The sequence below is a fragment of the Phacochoerus africanus genome, chromosome 15, assembly GCF_016906955.1.
Source record: "Phacochoerus africanus isolate WHEZ1 chromosome 15, ROS_Pafr_v1, whole genome shotgun sequence".
Lineage (NCBI taxonomy): Eukaryota > Metazoa > Chordata > Mammalia > Artiodactyla > Suidae > Phacochoerus > Phacochoerus africanus.
In genome coordinates, this window is record NC_062558.1 from 72,927,199 (window position 1) to 72,954,796 (window position 27,598).

General features: G+C 40.3%; 1 protein-coding gene across 1 annotated transcript; it reads left to right on the forward strand.

Annotated features, from left to right (window-relative positions):
• Window positions 1-662: 662 nt before the first annotated feature.
• On the forward strand, window positions 663-27,598 carry KIFBP (kinesin family binding protein). The gene is given in 8 exon segments (XM_047760916.1): window positions 663-1,219; window positions 9,511-9,609; window positions 13,105-13,184; window positions 13,744-13,927; window positions 16,730-16,814; window positions 22,422-22,537; window positions 26,182-26,233; window positions 26,236-27,598. Coding segments are annotated over 8 exon segments (1,863 nt in total). The 5' UTR covers window positions 663-793; the 3' UTR covers window positions 27,057-27,598.

The window sequence follows — 27,598 nt, forward strand, 5'->3', positions numbered from 1 at the left end:
CCTGGTATTTAGTTTTTTTTTTTTTTTTGGTGGCTCTCGAATGTGGAAATTCCAGCCAGGGATAGAAACTTGTCCATAGCAGCGACATAAGCCGTTGCAGTGACAACATTGGATCCTTAATTTGCTGGGCCGCAAGAGACCTCCCCCTCCCCCTATTATTTTACTTGATAATTTACGAGTTATGCAATGGAAAAAGCCTTGCTTGAGATGTTTTGTCTCAGCTCTGGGACTTAACTCTTGTATTACTTTGGGAATTTGTACATGTCCCTACAACCTGTATCTTCAGGGATGAAGTGAAAATATTTTTGATCACTGAGTGCTTTTTACACTTATAGAACACAGATCCTTGTTACATTTATGTCCAGGGACGGGCTGTGTTACATACTAACGTCAAAAGTTTTCTGCCTTTCAGCTTATAACAATTAACGATAGTAATTATCTAGGTATGTTTGTAAACGGTATTTGTGTTCTGTTAAAGTCAATCGATATTTTTATTGACTTTTATTAACTTCACAAGGTCAAGCAAGAGATGAACTCACCACTGTAGAGGGCGGGGCTGGAGGTGAGACTACTGTCTTTGACAGCTTCGTTTCCAAGACAACGGTTGCTACGGTGACTACCACGCCTTCCCACTGGTCACTGCCAAGCATATTGCGGTTCCTGGCGGACGTCATTGGGTACCGTTTTGCAGTGCGCAGGCCCGTCAGGGGCCGTAAGTGAAGTGTCGCAAAGCAGAAAGAAGGCGGGAGTCCCGATTGCAAACATTGAGGAGACCGAGGCTATAGAGGCCGCTATGGCGGATGCTCCGTGGGTTGAGCTTCGTGAGAAATTCCAGGCCGCACTGGCCCTGTCGCGGGTGGAACTGCATAAAAACCCAGAGAAGGAACCGTACAAGTCCAAATACCACGCTCGGGCGCTGCTGGAAGAGGTTAAGGCCCTTCTGGGCCCCGCGCCTGAGGACGAGGATGACCGGCCTCAGGCCGAGGACAGCTTGGGAACGGGGGACCACACCCTGGGACTGCCGGCTGAATTGGTGGAAGCCGAGGGCCCCATTGCCCTGGGGGCAGTGAGGCGGGCGGTTATTGAGTTTCATCTCGGGGTGAATCACATCGACACGGAGGAGCTGTCGGCGGGGGAGGAGCATCTGGTGAAATGCCTGAGGCTACTGCGCAAGTACCGAATGTCGCAAGACTGCGTCTCCCTCTACATCCAAGCTCAGGTGAGAGCGTTCCCCGTCCGCTGCTGTCGGCCGTAGGCGACTTGGTTTAGCGGGGCCCCAGCTCGTGCCAAGACCAAAGGCAAACGTAATAAGGCACGATTTGTCTCCGCGTTTTCGAAGCTTCGCGATAAGTGGCTTCCGAACTCCTTCTCCACGCCCATCACCCACTCCACCAGCTTCACTTGCTGCTTCACGTAGTCGTGGTGCCCGCATTGGTTCCCCAGATTCTCCTACATCGTAAATGCTCTTTCCAACTTTTCCCCACCAGTCCGAATCCTGCTCTATTATGAAAAATTCCCAAGTAATTTATGTCTTAATTTAAGGTTTTACAGAAATTGTAAAGAATAACCAGAGTACCTTCTTTTTTTTTTTTTTTTTTTGCCATTTCTTGGGCCGCTCCCGCGGCATATGGAGGTTCCCAGGCTAGGGGTCTAATCGGAGCTGTAGCTGCCAGCCTACGCCAGAGCCACAGCAACGGGGAATCTAAGCCGCGTCTGCAACCTACACCACAGCTCACGGCAACACCGGTTCCTTAACCCACTGAGCAAGGCCAAGGATTGAACCCCCAACCTCATGGTTCCTTGTCGGATTTGTTAACTACTGCGCCACAACGGGAGCTCCCAGAGTACCTTCTTAATTTAAAACAAAATATCTAAAATCTTCAGTTTCTGTTCTTTTCATAGTCACTTATTTGCTTCCCAGGGAATGCCTGCCCATTCTTCAGAACCCATCTCAAGACTCACCTCATGTTTTTCGTAACTTTTTTTGGATTATTTTGTTCCAAAATGATCTCTTTCTCCTACCTTTGAATTCGTATGATACTTATTGTTTCCCATGTATATGGTGCTTGGCTTGGTAAATAAATTTCACATTCTCGTTAGGAGCATAACACTTCAAAATGCAAATGGGTGTGAACTACTTGTGTCAGGTACTTCGCTTAAGTTAACTCATAAACGTTTACAATTCCTGGTATGTGGGATTCAGAGAATATTTATCATAGTTGATCATATGGTAACTAAATCTCAAAGAGAAGCCTCAGAATTAAAAAGGAAATTGTATAGGTTGTATTCTGTTATCATGGCCCCATTAAATTAAAAGCTATGTAATAACAGGAACGAAAAGATGTTGAATTCAAACAATATCTCAATTATTTGAAATTTTCTTTAGCCATTTGGCTTGGCTGCCTAAGATCTCTCTCTTTTTTTTAAAGTCTTTTTTTTTTTTTAATGGCTGCTCCTGTGGTGTATGTAAGTTGCCAGGCTAGAAGTCGAATCAGAGCTACAACTGCCGACCTACCACAGCCAGAGCAACGCCAGATCCAAGCTACATCTGTGGCCCACACCACAGCTCATGGCAATGCCGGATCCCGGACCCACTGAGCAAGTCCAGGGATTGAACCCGAATCCTCATGGATACTGGTCTGATGTGTTTCTGCTGAGCCACAAGGGGAACTCCCAAAATATTATTTTTAGAAATTGCATTCACAAAGAGCAGTATTGGGATAGTAGAGCTGATAATCTTAGGAGGAGTGATGTACCACATTCCTCAGTGGCAAGATTAAGTATATCACTTTCCTGATACTCATTTATAGGTCTGATGCAATTCATGCTGAAAGCACAATAGGCTTTTTTCTTGGAACTTGGGAAAGTGAATATGTTTATCTGAAAGAAGAAAGAAAAGTGACCATAAAAATATGAAAAGTAATGAATGCACTGTTGTGGCTCAGTGGGTTGAAGACCGGCATTGTCTCTGTGAGGATGCAAGTTCGATCCCTGGCCTCACTCGGTGGGTTAAGGATCTGGCATTGACACAAGCTGAAGTGTGGGTCACAGATGTGGCTCAGATCCTGTGTTGCCATGGCTGTGGTGTGTAGGCCTCAACTGCAGCTCCCAATTGACCCCTGGTCCCAAACTTCCATGTGCCGCAGGTGTAGCCCTTAAAAAAAAAAAGTAATGTGCCAAAACTAGCCTGTGAGTTACAGCAATAGTATCTTAATTAGAGTCTTTGTTTTAGTCTGTTTCTGAACTCTACTCTTCAGTTGGTTTGTTTATTCCAATGACATCACCAATCTGTAGTATTTTATTCATTTATTTGCTATTTATGATGAGAGATTTGATCTAATAAAGCAAACTGAAAGAATGAGCTAGAGAAATTATATCAGATTTGCAGCAGAGATTTTTTTTTTGTTTTTTGTTTTTTTGTTTTTGTTTTGCTTTATCTAGGGCCGCTCCCACGGCATATGGAGGTTTCCAGGCTAGGGGTCTAATTGGAGCTGTAGCCACCGGCCTACGCCAGAGCCACAGCAACACGGGATCCGAGCCGCATCTGCAACCTACACCACAGCTCACGGCAGCGCCGGATCCTTTAACCCACTGAGCAAGGCCAGGGATCGAACCTGCAACCTCATGGTTCCTAGTCAGATTCGTTAACCACTGCGCCACGACGGGAACTCCATGCAGCAGAGATTTTATTAAAGGTATTGATTATATTCATTGTCGGAGAAACTGTGAGAAGGTGGATACAGTCCATTAGTATTATTGCTAGTGGAAATATAAATGCATAGAACATTTTTGGAGATAAGTAGGTATCAAAACTCTTGAGTCAAGACTTTGATTTTAAAATTCCACATCAGGGAGTTCCTGTCGTTGTGCAGTGGAAACGAATCTGACTAGGAACCATGAGGTTTTGGGTTCTATCCCTGGCATTGCTCAGTGGGTTAAGGATCCTGCATTGCTGTGGCTGTGGTGTAGACCAGCAGCTACAGTTCCTATTTGACCCCTAGCCTGGGAACTTCCATATGCCGGGTGTGGCCCTAAAAAGACAAAAAAAAAAAAAAAAATTCCGTATCAATATTCAAAAGTAATATTGAGACAGGTATGCAAAGGTATGTTAACATAGATGTTTACTACAGCATCGTTAATTTTAAAAACAAGAATAAACATTAATGAGTAGATATACAGTTAAATAAATACTGCTACATCCAAATAGAAGAACAGTATGAATAATGATTTATATTTGTTAATCAAAAATATTAGTATTAAGAGGAGGGAGAAGATTATAAGGTATATTTGGAGTTATGTAGAGTGGTTCCATTTTGGTAAAAGACTGTGTGTGTAGGAGAAGTTTGAAAATATCAGATCCTGGGAGTTTATGAGATTCTGACTGCTTTGTTTCAACCTGGTGTCTCCTTCCTGGGAAACTGGATACACAGGACTTGGACCCACTTAAATTATCAAGGGAGGAGTTCCTGTCATGGCGTAGCAGAAACGAATCAACTAGGAACCCTGAGGTTACAGGTTCCATCCCTGGCCTCTGTCAGTGGGTTAAGGATCCGGCATTGCAGTGAGCTCTGGCGTAGGCTGGCAGCTGCAACTGTGATTCAGCCCCTAACCTGGGAACCTCCATATGCCGCAGGGGCGGCCCTGGAGAGCAAAAAAAAAATTATCAGGAGAGACTCTTTCTATCCCCTGGGGGGTTCAAGAATGTTTTTTCTCTGGTTTTCTTTCTAGTTTTTGCTGTCAGCAATACGCACTTGCATTATCATCTCGAGTCAAATTTAACTGCTTCACTTTAGTAAAATTACCTAACAAACTAGTAAATTATTCTCCCTACTGCCAGGATACATATGTTTAAGGAGTACCTTTTGTGTATGTTTATAGCTTTATTGAGGTACAGTTGTCATAGAGTAAACTGCACATATCTAAAGTATACAGTTTGGGAAGTTCCCCTTGGGGCTCAGAGGAAACGAATGACTAGCATCCATGAGAACGCAGGTTCGATCCCTGGTCTCACTCGGTGGGTTAAGGATCCGGTGTTGCCATGAGCTGTGGTGTAGGTTGCAGACAGCGGTTCAGATCTGGCGTTCCTGTGGCTGTGGTGTAGCCTGGCAGCTGCAGCTCCCTTTTGACCCCCAGCTTGGGAACCTCCATATGCTGTGGGTGCAGCCCTTAAAGTCAATAACAAAAAAAGTATACAGTTTGATGAATTTTGGCATCTCTGTATACCCATGAAACAGTCACTGCAATCAAGGTAATGAACATATCCGTTACCACTACAAGTTACCTTGAGCCCTTTTATAATCCCTCCTTCCATCCTTTATTCTCTCTCCCTTCTTCTTGCCCTCCTCTCCAGCATTTTCTGTAATTTCGTAATAGAATCGTAAGCTGTGTACTCTTTTTGGTTCTACTTCTTTCGTTCAGCGTCATTATTTCATTGCTGCACCTGAGATGATAATGTTTTGGGTTTTTTCTTTTACTTTGTTAATATGGTGAGTTACATTGATTTTCCAGTGTTAAACCAGCCTTTCTTTCCCGTGATAAACTCCAGTTGGAGTTTTTATAGAGCCAAACCTGGGTAAAATATTATCCTTTCTATATTTTGTTGGACTGAATTTGCTAAAATTTTGTTAATATTTTTGGTATCTTTATTCATGAAGGTTATCAGTCTACAGTTTTGTTTTCTTGTTATATCTTTGATTTAGTATGAGATGGGTAGTGTTCTTTCCACTTCACTTTTCTGGATGAATTTGTGTGGAGTTGGTATTATTTTTTCCTTAAATGTTTGGTAGAATTCACCAGTAGTACTTTTTTTACCTATTTAAATTTTTTTCCCCAACCTATTCTAGTACCCCAAAAGAACATGATTATGCTCTGTGAATGATACTCTTTTTTTTTTGGCTTTTTTTAGGGCCAAATCCACAGCATATGGAAGTTCCCAGGCTAAGGGTTGAATTGGAGCTGCAGCTGCTGGCCTATACCACAGCCACTGGCCTATACCACAGCCACAGCAACACCAAATCTGAGCCGAGGCTGCAACCTACACCACAGTTCACAGCAGTGCCAGATCCTTAACCCACTGAACGAGGCCAGGGATCGAACCGACATTTTCTTGGATCCTAGTCGGGTTCGTTAACCGTTGAGCCATGAAGGGAACTACCTGATAAAATACTTTCTGATATAGGATTTATATTTTAAAAGTACTTCATGCAGAATGTCGACAGCCATTACCTCTGTGGAGTAGACACTGAAAAAAAAATTAACACTATTAATTTTGAAAAATCAAAGAAGTTATAGATCCCTTGCACAGTCCTTAACTTCAGGACCTCAATAGGTTATAGTTCAAAAGACAAATCTTACTCATTTCTAGACATACTCTAGGGTGCATACTTGATTTAAGATTTAGCATACACCAGGGTTCTTGTTTTTTGTGATACAGCCTATCCAGAATTTAGCACGCTAAATGCATCAAAATAGAAAACACGTGGCTAACCACTTCTTGTACTAGCTACATCTCTAGTCTGTGTCGCTAGGTACAGTATGCTGGGGTAGGGCTTACTGGTCTCATGGCCAAATGGAGTATCTCAAAGACTGTTGAAAAAAATAAGCTGACCCAAGGAGTGAGAAAAAGTGACGTATGGACTCATTTCTAAATTCAAGAAGTGAATATTAAGGGGGATTATATTCTCTGAGGCTGGGAAGGCAGGATAATCAGTAAATTAGTAGTGGGCCAGAACCCTTAAAAAGTGATGAAAAAAAAGTATAGAATAGATATATTGTGTGAAGTCATAAGACTAGAGGTCTGTGTTCCAGGGCAGTGATCGTGTCACCTTTAAACTGCAGGATTTCTAAACATTTTTTGTGCCACATGCCCCTTTAACAGTCTGGTGAAGCCTATATTTCAGGAAAGAGAGTAATGATTTTAAATGTATAAAATAGGAGTTCCTGTTGTGGTTCAGTGGTAACAAACCTGACTAGTATCCAAGACAATGCAGGTTTGATCTCTGGCCTCACTCACTGGGTTAAGGATCCAGCATTGCTCTGAGCTGTGGTGTAGGTCACCAATGTGGCTCGGATCCCATGTTGCTGTGGCTGTGTCAAAGGCCAACAGCTGCAACTCTGATTCAACCCCATCTGCTGTAGATACAGCCCTAAAAAGCAAAAAAAAAAACAAAAAACAAAAAAAAACCCCAAACAAAAAAATAGAAGTAGAGGGTTACAAAAGAAACCAATAACAGAAGTTAACAAAAATTTAGAAAAATAAATTTTTTACAAATTATGATATAGTAACATGTGTTTCCTTATTAACACATTAAATAATAACATCTATGTCTAATAACTTCCATATTTTAAAGTACTAATGAATATAAATGATATTTTGAGATATCTGCAATTTTAAGTTTTTCACTTCTATATCCATAGGCCACAAAATTCCAGGTTACTATAATGTGGTTGCGTTTTGTTTCCTGCATTCATAATTGAAAAAAAGTGCTAAATTTTATAGGACATGGTGAATATAAGTTTGTAATGTTTTCCCATCCATGTTCATAGACCCTGAATTGTCTTTGTGAGTATCTTGTAGGTCCTGGGACCCCAGGTTGATAATTTGCTTTGGAGTTCCTCTGTGGCTCAGTGGGTCAAGGATCAGGTGTTGTCACTACTGCATCTCTCAGGTTGCTGCTATGGCGTGGGTTTGATCCTTGGCCCCAGGCACTGGCACATGCCGTGGGCATGGCCAGAAGAAAGAAAAATAAGGAAGAATTTGCTTTAAAAACTTTGTTTCCTGAGGTTCCTGTTGTGGCTCAGCCGGTTAAGAACCTGATACAGGGTCTGTGAGGATGCAGGTTCCATCCCTGGCCTTGCTCACTGGTTAAGGCCTTGGTGTTGGCTGTGGTGTAGGTGGCGATGTGGCTGGGATCCTGTGTTGCTGTGGCTATGGTATAGGCTGGCAGCTGCAGCTCAGATTCCAGGTATGGCAATTAAAAGAAACAAAACATTTTTTTCTTTTCCTGTTCTCTTCCCTAGGGGAGTAAGCAAATATGGTAGAAGCCCAGCCTCAGAAGTATCCCTGTGCCTGAAAGACTGTTGAAAGGGTTGGGAGGCAGACTAACCCTGTCGTCTAAAGGGGAGCTGGTCTTCAGTTCTGACCATGTAAACAGGCCTAATTTCCCTTGTGCAGAACCTAATAAGAGAGTCATGTAGCAGCAAACAAATTGGCTTACTTTTAAAAATGTTATTTAGGGTATAATCCTAAATCTAAGCAACTTCTTAGGGCTTTCATGGTAGCAGCAGGAAGTTGGTCTATGGAAATCAAAAGAAAGTGATCAGTACAAGAAAAGACACTACAAAGGAAGAATATTTTTTATTGATTGGATATAAGGCTATATTTTTAAGAACTCTAGAAAATACAAAGAAATGTTTGAAATGGTAAACATTAGGAGTCTGACTTAACTTCTGAGGAAAGGCATATACCATCTTCAGATTTTTCATGTGATAGAATTTGAATTATTGGAGTTGGAAAACTCATCTCCCTTGAACTCAGTAGTAACAATTGATTATATTTTCTAAGAGGTTTCTGAAGGATATTGTAGATGTTTTGAAAACATTGTAAATTTGTAGCTCATCTTTGTCTCTATATTGGTTATCTATTGCTATGTAACATTGTATCCCAAATTTAGCAGCTTCAAACAGCAAACTTTTGTCATCACAGGAATCCAGGCATGGCTTCACTAGTTGCCTCTGGCTCAAGGTCTCTTGGCCTGCTGGGGCTGCACCTGAAGGCTCAACTCAGGGAGGATCTGCTTCCAAGCTTGCTCACTTGGTTGTTAGCAGGATTCTGTTCCTCACAGGCTGTTGGGTCTGAGGGCCTTGGTTCCTTGCTGTGGATAGTGATTCTGTCTGTCCAATAGGGTGGCTCAGAACATGGCATTTGGCTTCCCTCAGATCAAGTGGAAGGGAGCATCCAAAATGGAACCACAGTGTTTTGTAACCTGATCTTGGGAGAGACCTATCACTTTTGCCATAGTTTGTTAGAAGCAAGTCAATAAGTCCAGCCCAGACTTAAGGGGAAGAGATTATACAGGGCATTAACACAAGGAGGCAGGAATCATTGGAGAATCTTAGTGGCTGCCTACCATGCCATAAGGACCTTATATTATGAAAAATTAATTCATTATTTGTTTGTTTGTTTGTCTTCTCAGGGCGGTACCAGCAGCATATGGAAGTTCCTAGGCTAGGGGTCTTTGCCACAGCAACACCAGAACCGAGCCACATCTACAACCTATACCACAACTCATGGCGATGGATCCTTAACCCACTGATCAAGGCCAGGGATTGAACCTGCATCCTCTTGGATACTAGTTGAGTTCATTACTGCTGAGCCATGATGGGAACTCCAATTAATTCATTGTTAATCAAACTGTAGTACTATTAGATAGGTAATCATTAATTTCAAAACTATAAAAACCACTTTTATTGGAACATTTATATTGTCATTATTTCTCTTCTGTTTTCTAGAATAACCTGGGTATCTTGTGGTCCGAAAGAGAAGAAATTGAATCTGCACAAGCTTATCTAGAATCATCAGAAGCTCTGTATAATCAGTATATGAAAGAGGTATGTTACATGTCAGATAAATTTTAATTTTTGATTGAAGCCAGTCAAGAATTGATGTTAAGAATTTCCTTATGGCACACTGGGTTAAAGATCCGGTGTTGTCATTGCAGTGGCTCAGGTTGCTTCTTATGGCACAGGTTCGATCCCTGGCTTGGGAACTTCCACATGCCATGGGTGCAGCCAAAAAAAAAGAAAAAAGAAAAAAAACGGAATTCCTCACTCATATTTATTATAATATGACTTTTCCCAAAGTATACTGATATACTTTGGGACTTCTCTATAGAGCTGCCTGGGTGGTCACCTAATAGCTGAAATTATTATTTGCTTGTTTTTAGGGCCACATATGTGGCATATGGAAGTTCCCAGGCTAGGGGTAGAATTGGAGCTACAGCTGCCAGCCTACACCACAGCTACAGCAACGTAGGATCCCAGTGGCATCTGCGACCTACACCACAGCTCACAGCAAGGCTGGATCCTTAACCTACTGAGCAAGGCCAGGGATCAAACCCTCAACCTCATGTCAGATTTGTTAACCACTGAGCCTTTTTTTGACTGGATGATTTTATTTTATGCTTGTGTCCTCTTCTTTTTAGTTTTTGTGAATATATTGTTTGGTTTTGATTTGTGGTTGCCCTGTTTCTCAAGTATGTTAATCTCTTCCTATATCTGCTTGCTTTAGCCTGATAGTCATATAGGCTCAAACACATTCTAAAAGGAAAAAAAGAGCCTAGATTTTTTTTCCCCCAAATTTTGTGATTTTGATGTCTTTTTTTTTTTTACATCTTCATGTTTATTCTTTTACTGTTCTTTGTGTTTATCATCACTTACAAATAGGTTTTTTTTCTTTTAGATAGTATACTGGCTTATTTAAGTGATTACTTTCCAATAGTGATTTTCTCCATCCTGTATCTTCTTAATATTTAGAGACGACCTTTCAATGTTTCTTTTAGAATGTGGTTAGTACTGCTGTATTCTTTCAGTTTTTGTTTGTTGGGGAAATTCTTTATTTCTTCTATTTTAAATGATACTCTTACTGGGTATTTTAGGTTGCAAATTTTTCCCTTTTAGAACTTTGAATATATCTTGCCACCCTCTTCAGGCCTGTAGTGTGTCTGCAGAGAAATCAGCTGATAACTTTCTGGGGGTTCCCTTATAATTTTTTTTTCTCTTGCTGCCTTTAGGACCTCTCCTTATTTTTAACTTTTGCCATTTTTATTATGTCTTCCTGTGGGTCTGTTTGGGTTCAACTTTTGGGGGGCCCTCTATGCTTCCTGTATCTTGATATCTGTTTTCTTTAGATTTGGAATATTTTCAGTCATAATTTCTTCAAATATATTTTCAATCCCCTTTTTTCTTCTCCTTTATGGAATTCTATTATGTGTAGATTGGCCCACTTTATATTATCCCATAGATCTCTTATATTGTTTTCAGGTTTTTTTAATTTGGTTTTCTGTCTGCTCCTTATATTTTCTAGTTCCCTTCTAAAGTAATCTGCATTACTCTTCATATCTGCATATCTGGTCTTAATTTTCATATTTGCTCTTAATTCCTTCAGTATTTTCACTTTCTCCTTTTTGAACTTGGTATCTGTTAGACTGCAGAGGTCCATTTCATCATTTGCTCCTTCAGGAGAATTCTCCTGTTCTTCTAACTGGGAATGGTTCCTGAGCTTCATTTTGCTTATAGTTTTATTCTATGAGTTTAGGGAAAACAACTACTGAGTGTTGAGCGCCATTTATATGTGAGAGCACCTCTGGGTAGCTTTTGTGGGCTGTTTATTTTGGCATGAGGGCTGCTTTGTTTTGGATACTTGCTCATTCCTCAGTGTATGCAGGTTGTTATCCCTATGATGGGAGTGTCCTGGGTATAGCCTGTGCATGCTTCCAGGGAGATGGAGGCATTGGGCAGGGCTAGTAGCCAGTGCCTGGTAGCTGGGCCGTTGACAGTGACAAGGGTCCCTGGGGAGGTGGCACAGGCTGCTTCTGGCTCCAGGGCCCTGGGAAGTGGCAGTAATTTTTAGACAGGTGTAGGCGGCACCCAGAGCATTTGGCAGGGTGTGTGCATTCCCAGAGAGTGATAACAACAATAAGTGGCTCTCAGTTGCAGTGCCCTCCTCTGCACTGACCCCTGAGGTGACTGGGGGTACAGGTGGTACCCATTCATGGACCCCTGGTGGTGGTGGTGGGCGACACCCACCTCTGGAGTCTGAGACAACTGCAGTGGTTTTGACCCCGCCACCTGAGAGCCCACACACATGCAGGGGCAGAGAAAGATATTCCTATGGCAGTCCCGCTGCTCCTCTCACTCTCCTCAGCAATGGCACCTTGCTTTTCCTGCAGGGCCAGGCCTGGTTCCCTTGTGGCGCTCTGCTCTCCAGCCCTTGGCATGATGCTCCCTAGCCCCCCAGTCTGTCACCACACAGCCAACCATAGTCCTCTCCCTGAAACTGACCTCTGGAGCCTGAGTCTGAGTGCCTAGCCTGTGCCTGAGCATCTCAGGCTGTGGTATCCGGGGGCAGTGGTACTGGTGGTCTCTGTGGCTCTGTCTCTGCTTTGCCCTCCTCAGTCCGGCTCCTGCACTTTTCTCCAAGGCTTGAGGTCCCTCCGTCTTGGCTGATCTCCCCGTCAGTTAGGTAGTCTCCCAGGGTGCAGGTTCCTTTCCTCTTTTATAGCTCCCTCTCAGGAGTGCTAGTCCCATCCTGATTCCTTTTTTTTTCCTTTTATAACCCAGTTATGTGGAGTTTCTTGCCCTTTTTGGAGGTTTAAGTCTTCTGCCAGCATTCAGTAGATGTTCTGTGTGAATTGTTCTACATGTAGATGTTTTTTTTCATGCCTTTTTGGGATAAGGTGAGTGCCACATATTACTCCTCTGCCATGTTGGTCCTGCCCAGAATATTTAAAACTTTGGTCTTCACTGTCAGTCAGTTTAAACAATATTACTCCAAGGATGTTTACATTTTTGTTATTTGTCATGATTATGTAGGATTTTAAGGGTTTAAAAAAAAATTTTTTTTTGGTCTTTTTAGGGCTACGCCTGCAGCATATGGAAGTTCCCAGGCTAGGGGTTAAATTAGAGCTGCAGCTGCTGGGCTATGCTACAACAACATGGGACCTGAGCCACATCTTTGACCTACAGCACAACTCTCGGCAATGCCAAGAGCCACAACGGGAACTCCAAAAAGAGCTTTTCTTTCCCAGATAAAATTAAGACTTAAAACAATTATACATCTCTAGATGTATGTAGATTTTAAGTATACTTGAAGTTTACCTGCAACAGCATTAAAATCTTAAGTATGAGCTTGTAGGCAACCTCCTTTGTTTGACCCTTTCAGATTTTATTGTAAAGAAAACCACTTCTTGGATAACATGAAAGTGAACTAGGAAAAAAATGAAAATTTAAAAATTTTTTAAAAAATTTGATTTCTCTAGTTCTTCCAGAGGAGGGCGCTTGGTGTTTACAGTAAAATTCTAGAGTTTTGTTTTTCTGTTATTCCAGATTGGGAGTCCTCCTCTTGATCCTACTGAGCATTTTCTTTCTGAAGAAGAGAAACTTGCTGAACAAGAGAGATCAAAAAGGTGAGTAGGTATACGGAGTTCCTGTCGTGGCGCAGAGGAAACAAATCCGACTAGGAACCATGAAGTTGTGGGTTCGATCCCTGGCCTTGCTCAGTGGGTTAAGGATCCAGCCTTGCTGTGAACTGTGGTATAGGTCACAGACACAGCTCAGATCTGGTGTGGTTGTGGCGTAGACCGGCAGCTGTACCTCTGATTCGATCCCTAGCCTGGGAACCTCCATATGCTGTGGGTGTGGCCCTGAAAAAAACAGGAAAAAAAAAAAAAAAAGATGAGTAGGTATAGAAATCAGCCTTCCCAGGCATTTCCACATTGTGTAGATAAGACGATTGTTCAAAAAAAGCAGTGTTTTCTCTTTCAAGGCACTCGGAGGTTATAGAATGTAGATTCTGACATGGAGTAAAACCCTCATTTGCCATTTCATAGATGTTCCTCTCTTTAGTCTGAGACTCAGTTTCCTTATCTGTCAAACAGATACAAGTTGGTGGGTCGAGTAAGAGAAACATGCATGAAAGTTCCTTATAAATCATAAACTGTTGTGAAAATGTTTTTCCCTTCATAGATTTGAGAAGGTTTATACTCATAACCTGTATTACCTGGCTCAAGTCTACCAGCACATGGAAATGTTTGAGAAGGCTGCTCATTATTGCCACAGTACCCTAAAACGCCAGCTTGAGCACAATGCCTACCATCCTATGGAGTGGGCTATTAATGCTGCTACCTTGTCACAATTTTACATCAATAAGGTAAGCTTCTCAAGGTAGTAATCTAACAAAGCTACCAATACTGTAAAAACATAGAACCACAAATACCTTGAAAATGCATCCGTTGAAAACAGCTTGTATTTTATGAACTGGACAGAAAAATGCAGCCCATATTTTTTCTGTAGTAAAGTTTGTAGCTTTTTGTTGCATCAGTCCTTTTGAATATGAAAATAGTTTTTATCATGTCCTACATGTTGCTAGCCCCTAAAGTTTCATGTGGCTTAAGACCAGTTCCATTTTGATACAGGCAGCCTATTTTAGTGAGATCTTAAATTGCACAATTTATCTTGTAGATTTATCTGTATGTAGTGGTAATCTGGTAACTAAAAGAATTTGTCTGAGGAAGTTGACTGTTAAATGTGGGCTTTGGTAAAAGCATGTGATGCACTTCTTTTTTTTTCTTTTTAGGGCCACACCCACGGCACAAGGGTTCCCAGGCAAGGGGTCTAATTGGAGCTGGAGCTGCCAGCCTACACCACAGCAACATGGGATCGGAGCCACGTCTGCCACCTACACCACAGTTCATGGCAACACCAGATCCTTAACACCCTGAGCAAGGCCAGGGATCAGGGATTGAATCCACATCCTCATAAATACTAGTTGGGTTCATTAATGCTGAGCCACAGCAGGAACTCCTTCAGTTATTCTTTAGAATTAACTCATTTGTACCTTTTCTATGTTGAGAATGTTATTTTTTTTCTGAAGTATTACACACACAGGGACAAATTTGAGCTTCTTGATTGTTTTTGCAATTATTCAGAATCATATTGGTGTACTTTTAATTGGCCTTTTTATTCCTTTAGCCCTTAAGAGTTTTAATACTAAAAACATTTTAAAACCATCTTTCCCAGCCAGATTTTTCTGTTAATCTTCAGTAAGATGTTTCAGCCATAGAAATTACTTTTATTTGTATTTGATTCACAAGCCTCTCTGAAATTTTAATAATTCTTTGCTTATCAGAGTTCCTTCTTAGATATCTGGTTACCTTCTGCTTTATCTTTACTGGGCCTTTATCGTTTTTAAGGTTTTTGTTAGTGCTGGTTCTGTAAATGCGCCCTATGTTTAAAGTATTGTCCCACAGAATTTCATTCAGAAAAGCTATTAGCAAGAGAGAAAGGGCTGTGGTGACTGCAGCATCGCTTCTAGGACTTTGGTCTAAGATCAAGCGTGTAAGTAACGCTACTGCCTATATCAGAGCATTCAGTTAAATCTTAATCTCATGAGTCCATTTCATTGTGGTCATCATCAAAAAGTGTTATCTGGTGCTTCTGCTTGTAGCACCTATTTTGTTTTAATAGTTTCCATGGGCCCTTTGTTTTGTTTAGCAACTTTAAAATTATATTTTCAATGTGGTTTTAATTAACACTTAAAACTCCATGGATTCTAATAGTGCTAAGATATCTAGCTATTAAAGTGTAATTAAAAATTTAAAGTTGTTAAGCATTGTTTAATGCAGAGCATGCAGTAAATTTCATGAGTACCTCTCCCACCCCGCACTTTTATTTTTGGCAAAATGTTTATAAATTTTGTTATGACTAGCTAAGTTAGATTGTAAAAAGAATTGAGCTATGTTTTTTTAAAATGCAATTGTCATTTTATATCACTATCATCTTCATCTGGTTCCATGAGGTTTTGCTACTGAGTGAGTCCTACCTTGCAGGTGCTAAAGTCCCACATTTACCAGCCACCTAGAGGGCACAGGGCACTCACTGTTTTCTAACAGTGGTTGCTTGCAAATAACCAATCTGGACAAAGCTGAAGTGATAATGATGGGTAAAGGATTATAGAGCAGCAATTAAAAATTATTTATGTAAACCATAACTTTTGCTTTTTGAGGTTTAACAGTACCGTTTTGATCTGTAGGTACTGCTGGGCTAATACTATACATGATACCCAGCTATGTTCAAGGTGGCTTCTGAATTTGCCTTAATGGAGAGATACAGTTAATGCTGAGAATTTAAAGTCATAGTCATCCATGAAAAATCCTCTTAGCAAAATCAGGTGTTACTAATATGAAGTAGACATTTAATGAGGGTGGCTTCCAACTAAAAGTTGGACTTTAACTTTGTACTTCTGCTGGGTAGTCCTGTGACTTACATGACACATGTAAAGTGATTAAGTAACACGGAGAGCTTCTTCAGGTGTTTGAGAAGTTTACTATGCTCAGGTTTGAATTATGAAGCCTTCAACTGTGTTAGTAGAGCAATTCCAAAAAGTTTATCTGCGGAAATCTGTTCCCTTCAAACTTGCTGGGAAGCCTCATTATATGTAAGTTCCAAAAATTTTAAAAGACAGGAATTGCTGTCAAAATGTATCCTATTTGCCTTTGAGTGGTAGGATGTAAAGGGATGTCCAAACCTAAAAAATATTAAAATGTTTAAGTCCTCTGACCAAATGTCAGTGGTATAAAATTGATCATGCATAGAACTGGCTATTTAGACTGAACTTAAGTGGACTCTGAGGCAGTTTGGATCTAGAATGCTAGCTATTCTTGTATGCTGATTACTGGAGGAGAGCTAACTTTCCATTAACAGTTGTTTTTCAGCCTGTTTGGATTATTAAGAGTTATTAATAATAAAAAGATTTTGTTATTTTTATGTTTAGGGTAGGGTATTTTTTAACCAGATAATACTATGTCTTATATGCCTTCTTGTCTAGTAGCTATACAGGGTCTCCTTTAGTGGTGGTTTTTACCCAATTTTATAGGTTTTCCCATATTAAGACTTCATATAAGTGTCTTAAATAAGACTGTGATAATTCTATTTATTCTTATTTCCTCAACAGCAATGCTTTATGGAGGCTAGGCATTGTTTATCAGCTGCTAATGTCATTTTTGGTCAAACTGGAAAGATCTCAACCATGGAAGACAGTAAGTTTATGTGTGCATGTTTCACTGTGTAGTTTTTTTAAATCTTAATTTTGAATTTTAAACTTAGGAAATTCAAAACCAGAACAAAGAACTACCATATGCTCTTCTAAATTCACAAATTTTTTCTTTGCCTTTGAGGGCTGCACCTGCGACATACGGAAGTTCCCAGGATAGGTGTCCAATTGGAGGTGCAGCTGCCAGCCTCTGCCAGAGTAATGCCAGATCCGAGTCATGTCTACAACCTGTACCACAGCCCACGGCAATGCCAGATCCTTAACTCACTTAGTATTTGCTTTAGTTGCAGTCACATTTTATTTTTCTTTCTGAACCATTTGAGAGAACATTGCCTATATCAAGCTCTTTTATCTCTAATACTTGAACGTGTATTTCCTAAAAATATTTTCTTAATCATAGAATAGGAAATGTAACATTGACATAGTTCTTTTGCCTATAATTCATATTTAGGAGTTCTCATTGTGGCTTGTGGCACAGAGGAAACGAATCCAACTAGGAACCATGAGGTTGTGGGTTTGATCCCTGGCCTTGCTCACTGGGTTAAGGATCTGGCATTGCCGTGAGCTCTGGTGTAATTCGTAGAAGCAGCTGGATCTGGTGTTGGTGTGGCACAGGCTGGCAGCTGTAGCTCCAATTCCACCCCTAGACTGGGAACTTCCATATGCTGTGGGTGCAGCCCTAAAAAACAAAACAGACAGACAAAAAAAATGTTATTTTCTACTATTACAAAATTAGCAATATGCCTAAGTAGGGCCACTGAGCACATTTTAGTAAGGTATCAATCCAGTAACTTTTGCTTCTAGAACCTAAGGAAGTACCCAGACCCATAAGCCATTTCTGAAAAGGAAAGATGAAGGATTTCCTCTTTAAGTGCAGGTTCCAAAGTATAGTCAATCCTCATTATTTGTTGGATTCCATATTTTTGAATTTGCCTACTTGCTACAATTTACCTGTAACTCCAAAATCAGTACTCAAGGCCCTTCTGTGGTTATTTGCAGACAGAAAAATTTGAGGCATCTGAAGTGCACATCCCCAGCTGAGGCTGAACAAGGCAATGCTCTGCCTTCTTCTTTCAGCTCTTATACTATATAAACAGGTATCCTTTTTGCAGTCTATTTAGTGCTACATTTTCCACACTTTTGTGCATTTTGTTGGTGATTTTATTGTTTAAAATGGCCCCCAAGTGTAGTGCTGAGGTGCTGTCTAGTATTCCTAAGCACATGAACTCTGTGATGTGCCTTCTGGAGAAAATACTGTGTTAAGCTTAAGCCTCATTCAACCACATGCTGCAGTGCTATTGGCCATGAGTTCAATGCTAATGAATAATTACTTATTAAGGTCTCTTTAAACAGAAATACATGCAAAATATTGATCAGTTGGTGAATATACTGTGACCAGAAACTCATTGGAACCTATTTCCCCTGGGAGTGGTGCTTTAGGATTCCCTAATTCAGTGTTCACAGTGACTGGATAGAACCTAACTACCATGAACAATGAAAATCAACTATACACTGTTTCCTTATATGAGGATCCAGGTAGAAAGTTTTACTATTTGAAATGAAAACCCACTTTTTCTACTGAACCAAATGTTCATCTGAGGGAGACAAACCAACCAGCAGAAAGGAATTCCTTCCACAGATGTAACAGTGTTTTGGTAAAACTGAACATGGGACTTATTACAAAATGAAATAATTGGCCTTTTATTGAACTACCTCCATCATTCTGAATATTATTTTGGGGGATGCTTTCTACCCAAGCCTGGTTTTTTTTTCTAAATGGATTTTCTAGGCCTGCTTTTAATTCATGAGAAATCCACTTCAATTTGGATTCTACTGAATTGGCATTTGACAAATGGGTTAGCAGCTATGCTGCCCTTCACCTTATTCAGCACTGTTTCTTCATTAACAGAGATCAGAGCTTTGGAAAGGTGATAAAAGCAAATGTTGGAACAATTAAGGGAAACTGCTTTCAGTCACCTCCTAAGAATCTATGTATAGACATGTTCTTAAAGTGCTCTAAAAACCTGTTTGAGCAATCCTTTCTCTAATTTGATTAATAATGGTGCTGATTACCCATACGTACCTGGTTCCATGTTCGTCTGGGGCATTTTCTCCTTAAATCCTTAGAACTAGCTACACTGTCAGATGGTCACTGTTATCTGCACTTTACAGGTGGGAAAACTGAGCACAGGGTGGTTCAACAACTTGCCCAATGTCATACAGATCATTAGGGACAAAGCTGGCATTCAAACCCCAGCAGATGGTTCCAAGCCTATAACTCATGGTTCCTCTGCTTGAGCCGAACAGCAACTGAACTGACCTTTGCTGCTCTCTGGAGTTGGGTGGGGAAGTCTGAAAATGAAATAAATGGATAAAGATGTACTTATAAACAATGGAAATATTAGCCATGAGAAGGAATGAAATAATGCCATTTGCAGCAACATGGATGGACCTAGAGATTATCGTACTTAGTGATATAAGTCAGAAAGAGAAAGACGAATACCATATGATATCACTTATATGTGGAATCTAAAATATGACACAGATGAAGTTCCTGTTGTGGCTCAGTGGTTAATGAATCCGACTAGCGTCCATAAGGACTCGGGTTCGAACCCTGGCCTCGCTTAGTGGGGTAAGGACCCGGTGTTGCCATGAGCTGTGGTGTAGGTCGCAGATGCAGCTGGGATCCTGCATTGCTCTGGCTCTGGTGTAAGCCAGCAACTGTAGCTCTGATTTGACCCCTAGCCTGCAGGCCTCCTTATGCCTCAGGTGCGGCCCTAAAAAGCTTAAAAAAAAAAAAAAAAGACACAAATGAACACATCAGCAAAACAGACTCAGACATGGAGAACAAACTTGTGGTTGCCACTGGGGATGGAAGGATTGGGAGTTTGGGATTAGCAGACACAAACTAGTGCTTATAGGATGGATGAACAACAAGATCCTACTGTATAGCATGGGGAACTATGTTCAGTATCCTGTGATAAACTATAATGGAAAAGAATATGAAAAAGAACATATTTATATGTATAACTGAGTTACTTTGCTCTATAGCAGAAATTAACAACATTGTAAATCAACTATACGTCAATAAAATTGAAAAAACACCCCAGACATCTGTGGTCAATTAATCTTCGGCAAAGTAGGCAAGAATATAAAATGAGAAAAAGAGTCTCTTCAGCAAGTGGTGCTGGGAAAACTGGACAGCTGCATGTAAAATAATGAAACTAGAACACGCTTTCATACCATGCAGAAAAATAAACTCAAAATAGCTTAAAACTTAGACATAGACAAGATACCATAAAACTCCCAGGAGGGAACATAGGCAAAATAAACTAAAAAACAGTGGTTAAAAAATCTTGCTATTTTTGATGACAAGGACCGTCCTTAAGGGCATCATCATATAAAGTGAAATCAAATAGAAAAAGGCAAATTCAATGTGATTTAACTTATATGTAGAATCTAACAAACAACAAAGCAGAACTCCCAGATACAGAGCACACATTGGTGTTTGCCAGTGGTGGGAGGTGGGAAAAATGTGTGAAAGGGGGTCGTAAAACTCAGTCATGGGGATTTCATGTACAGCATGGTGATTGTAATTAATGATAATGTACTGATTGCATACTTGAATCTTACAGAGTAGATTTTTTTTTTTGGGTCTTTTTAGGACCGCACCCTCAGCATATGGAGGTTCCCAGGCTAGGGGTCCAGTTGGAGCTGTAGCTGCCGGCCCACGCCAGATCCGAGCCACATCTACAACCTACACCACAGCTCACAGCAACGCTGGATCCTTAGCCCACTGATCGAGGCCAGGGATTGAATCTGCAACCTCATGGTTCCTAGTCAGATTCATTAACCACCGAGTCACGATGGGAACTCCCAGAGTAGATCTTAACACAAGAAAAAACGTTTCTGTATACTGACACATGCTAACTAGACTTACAGTGGTGATCATTTTGCAATATTTAGATATCAGATCATTTTGTTACATACCTGAAACTGATATGTGATATGCCACAGTTATCTCAATCTAAAAACTGTATTAGGGAGGAGTTCCTGTCCTGGTGCAGCAGAAATGAATCCGACTAGGAACCATGAGGTTGTGGGTTCGATCCCTGGCCTCCCTCAGTGGGTTAAGGATCCAGCGTTGCTGTGAGCTGTGGTGTAGGTTGAAGATGCAGCTTGAATGTGGTGTTGCTGTGGCTGCGGTGTAGGCCGACAGCTACAGTTCCAATTAGACCCTAGCCTGGAAATCTCTATATGTGTGGGTACAGCTCTAAAAAGGCAAACAAAACGATTCCTCCCAAACCAGAAAACACTGCATTAGTTTCTAACGAGTTTTGTAGTGAAGTGACAGTTTATCATTAGGGATCAGGATACAGAGGGTAAAGTTCACGTGGTGTGGCAGCAGTAACAAACCTGACTAGTATCCGTGAGGTTGCGGGTTCAATCCCTGACCTTGCTCAGTGGGTTAAGGATCTGGGGTTGCAGTGAGCCTTGGTGTAGGTCCCGAGTTGCTGTGGTGTAGGCTGGCAGCTGTAGCTATTGATTTGATCCCAGCCTGGGAATTTCCGTATGCAGCAGGTCTGGCCCTAAAAAAAAAAAAAAAAAAAATACAGAGGGTATGGTGAGTTAGAGCAATGTGTATTGTATTATCAGATTAGTTTTGTTCCCTTTATTACATTGAATTGTGATTGGTTGAAGTCTGAAAGGCACTTGTTCAAAAAAAAGTTAATAAAAACTAAACTTCTAGTGATGTTTTTACTCTTTAGCTAAAAAAAAAAAAAATATTTGACAATATCCAATATTTTAAAAATGCCTTTATTGACCTACCTCCTATCCTGTTGGTTAGAGTATTTGTTGAAAATAATTTGGCAATAAGTATCAAACATTTTCTTTTTTTTTTGACCACCCCACAGCATATGGAGTTCCTGGGCCAAGGATCACATGCCAGATCCCCAATCCATTGTGTCGCGCCAGGGATCAAACCTGCATCCCAGCGGTCCCAAGATGCTACCCATCCCATTGCACCACAGTGGGAACTCCTCAGCATCAAGAGCTTTTAAAGTGGTGTAAACTCTGACCTAATAAATTCCACTTCTAGAAATTTGTCCTAAAGAAGTAATCTAAAATCCAGATTTATGTATAGAGATCTTCCTGTTTTAGAATTGTTTGTAATAGAGGGATTGGAACTTTATTAGAAGAGCCCAGTATTACAAGAATGATTAGACAGCATATGGGACCTCTATTTAAATTGTGTATAATGCTATACCTTAAAAAATGATGTTAAAGAGTTAATAATGATATGGGTAAAGTGAGTTAAAAGGAGCCAGCATTGCTGCAGCTGTGGTGTAGGTCACAGCTGTGACTTGGATCTGATGCCTGGCCTGGGAACTCCATATGCTACAGAGTGGCCAAAAAAGGAAAAAAAAACAGTGACTGCCTCTCTGTGATAGGAATTTTGGGTATTTTTTCCCCACTGTTTCATTGAGGACCTGTTACTTTTATAATCAGGAAAAGTGATATGAAAAGAATGCAGTACACAATGAAAATTATAGTTGTGACTATTAATACAAATCGCATTATATCACTTTAGCTACTGAAGCTGAAGGAGATGTGCCAGAGCTTTATCATCAAAGAAAAGGAGAAATAGCAAGATGCTGGATCAAATATTGTTTGACTCTCATGCAGAATGCCCAACTTTCCATGCAGGTAATACAGTCAAAAGTGGTCTTTTCTTTCTTAAATCAGCAGGCTGTAAGTAAAAGCTTAAAATGTGGAGTATGCTCTTTGGACTTACTGCATGTTTATTATTCAAGGCATGCAGAATGTTCTCATAAATATTAATTTCTTGCCCTCCCCATCTCTACTTCTCAATCTTACTCATCAGTCAAGGCCTCTCTCAAATAACAGCTCTTCTTCCAAGACTTTTCTTTTGGATGGAGCATAAGCTCCAAGAGAGGTAGAGTCTGCCTCATACTCATAATTATCTCCAGACACAACAGAAATTGTTGAATGTATAAGTTCTTCATTCCCTTCTGATGTCTTCTCCCTCCTTTAAATTCCATGAGTCACTTTAAATTCTGCTTTGAATTTTCCCTATTCAGATTCTTATCTTATTCCTTTATGTCTTTTTAGACTGTGAGCAACTTGATGGCAAGATACAATTCCTACTAATCTTTATATAATTTATATAATATGTGTATAAAAATATATAATTATGTCTGGAATCAGCCCTGCTAGTTTGTAGCTGTGTATTCATGGTAATTTACTTAACTTCTCTGTGCCTCAGTTTCCTCACAAGTAAGATGGAGGCAATAATAGACTTTACTTAATAGTGTTGCTGTCAGAGTTAAAGATATAGGAACCTCCTGTGTGGTGCAGTGGGTTAAGGATCCAGCATTGCTGTAACTGCAGCACGGGTTCAATCCTTGTCCCCATGCTGCAGGTGCAGCCAAAACTCCAAAAACAAAGAAACAGTTAAACATAAAGGGCCCAGAAGAATGCTAAATCCTCATATAAATGTTAACTAGCATTGCGGACTTCATTATTACTACTAATCCATACTTAATGAATCCTGGTTCCTAACTGGGAAAACTACAGAGGAAAATAATCATGTGGATACAGTATACTAAGTGTAGATACATAGAAGACTTTCCTGGAGGAGTTATTTTGCTTCTTTTCTGTTTGTGTGCATTAAAGTGTAATCATTTTTACTAGTAAATAATACAGAACCTTGTGAAACTACTAAACAAAATAAAGCCAAACAGACTCCCTGAAGAGGGGTCTTTCGAAGATGAGAGCACTTCAGAGGTGGAGGGTAAAGATGAGGCCTATTTGGAAAACAAAGAAGTCAGGAGAAAAACTAGGGAGTTTTATGTCTAGAGAAGTGGCAACCAAGAAAACTTGTCACCTTTCTTCTGCTCAGAAAGCAGGATAGAAGCATGTAAACAAGCAACCTGGAAGCAAATTAAGTAAACAAGATTTGGAGACTTTTGGCCTGCATTTACAGTAATTGTGTCAAGCAAAACACCCGGTGGTTTAACTCTTACCCTTCCTTTAGTTGATATTTTCCAGAGTGGGCACTAGAACTTATCACCTCCTCAGTTGCTATGCTGTTAAATTACTCAGATTTTCCTTTATCTGGATTTGTTACTTTAACTTCATCTTTTCATCATCTGTTTACCTGAAAGCTTAGTAACACAAATTTAAGTATTTATTTCAGCCAGCTAGTCATTGTACTATGACAAAGATAGAGCTGCTTTTTTACTTCATATGAAAATACACCTTGGGTAAGTTCCACAAAGGAGAGACACAGGATACGAGAAGTCTTAATAGAAGGAGGTGACATCTGAGGAAGCTCTGGGAATGAATAGGAATTACCTAGACCTGAGAAAAAGAAGGCACGGCATTCCAAGGAGCTGAAACAGCATGTTTAAAATTTAAAAGTTCTATGGCATAGGGAGCAGGCATATGTTAGAAGGGAAGGAACAAAGGCCTCTGAGGCTGGAGCAGAGTGAGAGAGCATGTGATATGATAGTTAGAAAGGGGCTGGAGCAGGCAGGGCCTTGATGAATGGAAACCTTGAGGGGCTGACTGATCACTTAGGTAGCAGAATGGAGAATGAATTGAGGGAAGGCAAGAGTGGATGAGGGAGACGATTTGAAGACCATGGGAACAGCTCAGGTGAGATGTGAAAGGAGCTTGGTCTAGGATGGTGGCCGAAGAGATGGAGGGGGAAAAAAGTGGATTCGAGGGTTATTTAGGAGGCAACACGTAAAGGACTTGGTGATGGATTGCAAGTGTGACGTCAAGGGGGAACCTGAGATTCCTTGGTTGCTGGCTGTCCAGATCAATGGAGTGTCCTGCATGAAAACATGAGAATAGGAACCTGTTTGCTGAAGAGTAAGAGTTCCATCGTGGATGTGTTGAAGATGAGGTGTCTGAGTCTTCTGAGAGGAGACGTCATATGAGGAGCTATAGTTGTGGGTCTGGAGCTGAGGTCTGGATGGTACCAGCTACATATTATAAATTTAACTTTTCTAGTGGCTACATTAGAAAAGAAGAAAAGCAGATGAAATTTATATTTTTTAACAGATTATAAGAAATTGTCATTTCTATGTGTCATCAATACTAAAAAGTTATGGAGTGATTTTAAATTATTTTGTACCAAGTCTTGGAAATTGGGCATGTATTATTTTACATAGACTGATCACATCTTAGTTCGGATGTTTCAGATGCTCAGTAGCCGTCCACATATGGCAGAGGGCTACTGTTTTGAACAATACAGGTCTAGAGAGACAGTGTTAAATGAAAAGAAAAGAAGGCCTTGGGGCTGAGCACTGAGGGAATCTGAGGTTTAATTTTACTGTCCATGAGGAAGAGAATGAACTTGCTCTATTGAACCATCTTAGAATCCTCTCTCCCTCTATTTCTTCTTTCCCCAGGAGGCAGGGGAGAGAAACTATGAAGGCAGATTTAACTCTCATCTAAAGAAGAAAAAAAAAAGAAAAAAGAAAAGTTTCTGTTGTGGCGCAATGGAAACAAATCCGACTAGTGTCTGTTGGGACACAGGTTCCTTCCCTGGCCTCACTGAGTGGGTTAAGGATCTGGCATTGCTTCAAGCTGTGGTGTAGGTTGCAGACACGGCTTGGATCCTGTGTTGTGACATAGGCTGGCAGCTGCAGCTCTAATTTAACTCCTAACCTGGGAACTTCCATTTGCCTCGGTTTTGGCCCTAAAAAGACAAAAAAAAAAAAAAAAGGATTTAACTCTATATTTTTTAGTGTCTTTAAGAGACCCAAAGCATTTCTCTGTATTTCACTAAATAATTTGTCATAGCAGAAAGCATCATGTTGTTAATCTTTTTTTTTTTTTTTTGGCCATGCAGATCCCTGGCTCTTGGCACATGGAAGTTCCTGGGCCAGAGATTGAACCTGTGCCACGGCAGTGACAATGCCAGATCCTTAACCCACTGGGCCACAAGGGAACTCATGTTGTTAATGGCGTTTCTGTGTAGTGTTTTAGTGTGTAGATTTCAGTCCTACTCTAATATTAAACTACATTGCAGATTATATGTGTATAATGTTTCACAGCTCTTACAGTTCTTTCATATGCATTTATATTATCGAATGAATAACTGAGTTAGTTTCCCAAAGAATAAAAGAATAAACAGGTTATCCTATTTTTTCCTAGTCTCTTTCATTTTTAATATAATTGGCTGAGAAATAAATTTTCTTGTCTTTACTCTTTTTTTTTGTGGTTTCTGCTGAGGTTTGTCTTTACTCTTAAGTTTGCTTTGGTATTGACAGCATGAGATCAATGTCCTCCTTAACCATAATTTTTTTTTCTTTCAGGACAACATAGGAGAGCTTGATCTTGATAAACAATCTGAACTTAGAGCTTTAAGGAAAAAGAACTAGATGAGGAAGAAAGTGTTAGGAAAAAAGCTGTGCAGTTTGGAACCGGTGAACTGTGTGATGCCATCTCTGCAGTGGAAGAGAAAGTCAGCTACTTGAGACCTTTAGATTTTGAAGAAGCCAGAGAGCTTTTCTTAACGGGTCAGCATTATGTTTTTGAGGCAAAAGAGTTCTTTCAGATCGATGGTTATGTCACTGACCATATTGAAGTTGTCCAAGACCACAGTGCCCTGTTTAAGGTGCTTGCATTCTTTGAAACTGACATGGAGAGACGGTGCAAGATGCATAAACGTAGAATAGCCATGCTAGAGCCCCTAATTGTGGACCTGAATCCACAGTATTATCTGTTGGTCAACAGGCAGATTCAGTTTGAAATTGCACATGCTTACTATGATATGATGGATTTGAAGGTTGCCATAGCTGACAAACTGAGGGATCCTGACTCACACATCGTAAAAAAAATCAATAATCTTAATAAGTCAGCATTGAAATACTACCAGCTCTTCTTAGACTCCCTGAGAGACCCAAATAAAGTATTTCCTGAGCACATAGGGGAAGATGTCCTTCGCCCTGCCATGTTAGCTAAGTTTCGAGTTGCCCGTCTCTATGGCAAAATCATCACTGCAGATCCCAAGAAAGAGCTAGAAAATTTGGCAACATCATTAGAACATTATAAATTTATTGTTGACTACTGCGAGAGGCACCCTGAAGCTGCCCAAGAAATAGAAGTTGAGCTAGAACTTAGCAAAGAAATGGTAAGTCTTCTTCCAACAAAAATGGAGAGATTCAGAACCAAGATGGCCCTGACTTAATACTCCTCGTTTTTAAAGACAGAAAATGTGCAATACTGAATTTTTTTCTCCTTAGTCAAACAGGCCCAATTCCATTGTGATGTTGACCTTTATAGCCATATGAGTGCGACTGGAACTTGAGATGCAGTCAGACCTTTGTTAGGACCTTCATCAACATAACTATTAATTTATACCTAATTATGTACATAAATTGCCTCGTTAAAGGGACATGTGATTGAATATTTTAGACTGCTTGTTGCCTATTTAAACCTTTTCTGCCTCAGTTTCTAAAAGTGGTTCTTTGTTGGTTAATACTTGATGGATTTATTAAGAGGAAAAATGCTGGGTAATATACCTGGGAGGCAAGTTGTTACTAGATTAAATTTGAAAAAGTAACTTCGTGTAGTTATTATTCCAGAAATACTCAATTTCCTAAATTCCTAATGTTTCCTTTCTGAAAATATTAAAAAAAACTAAGTTATGTTGTATAGTACCATAGTTTGTTTCCTTATACAAGAAAAAGGCCTTGTCGGAAATATAATAAATGGACTTGTTTCGCTAAT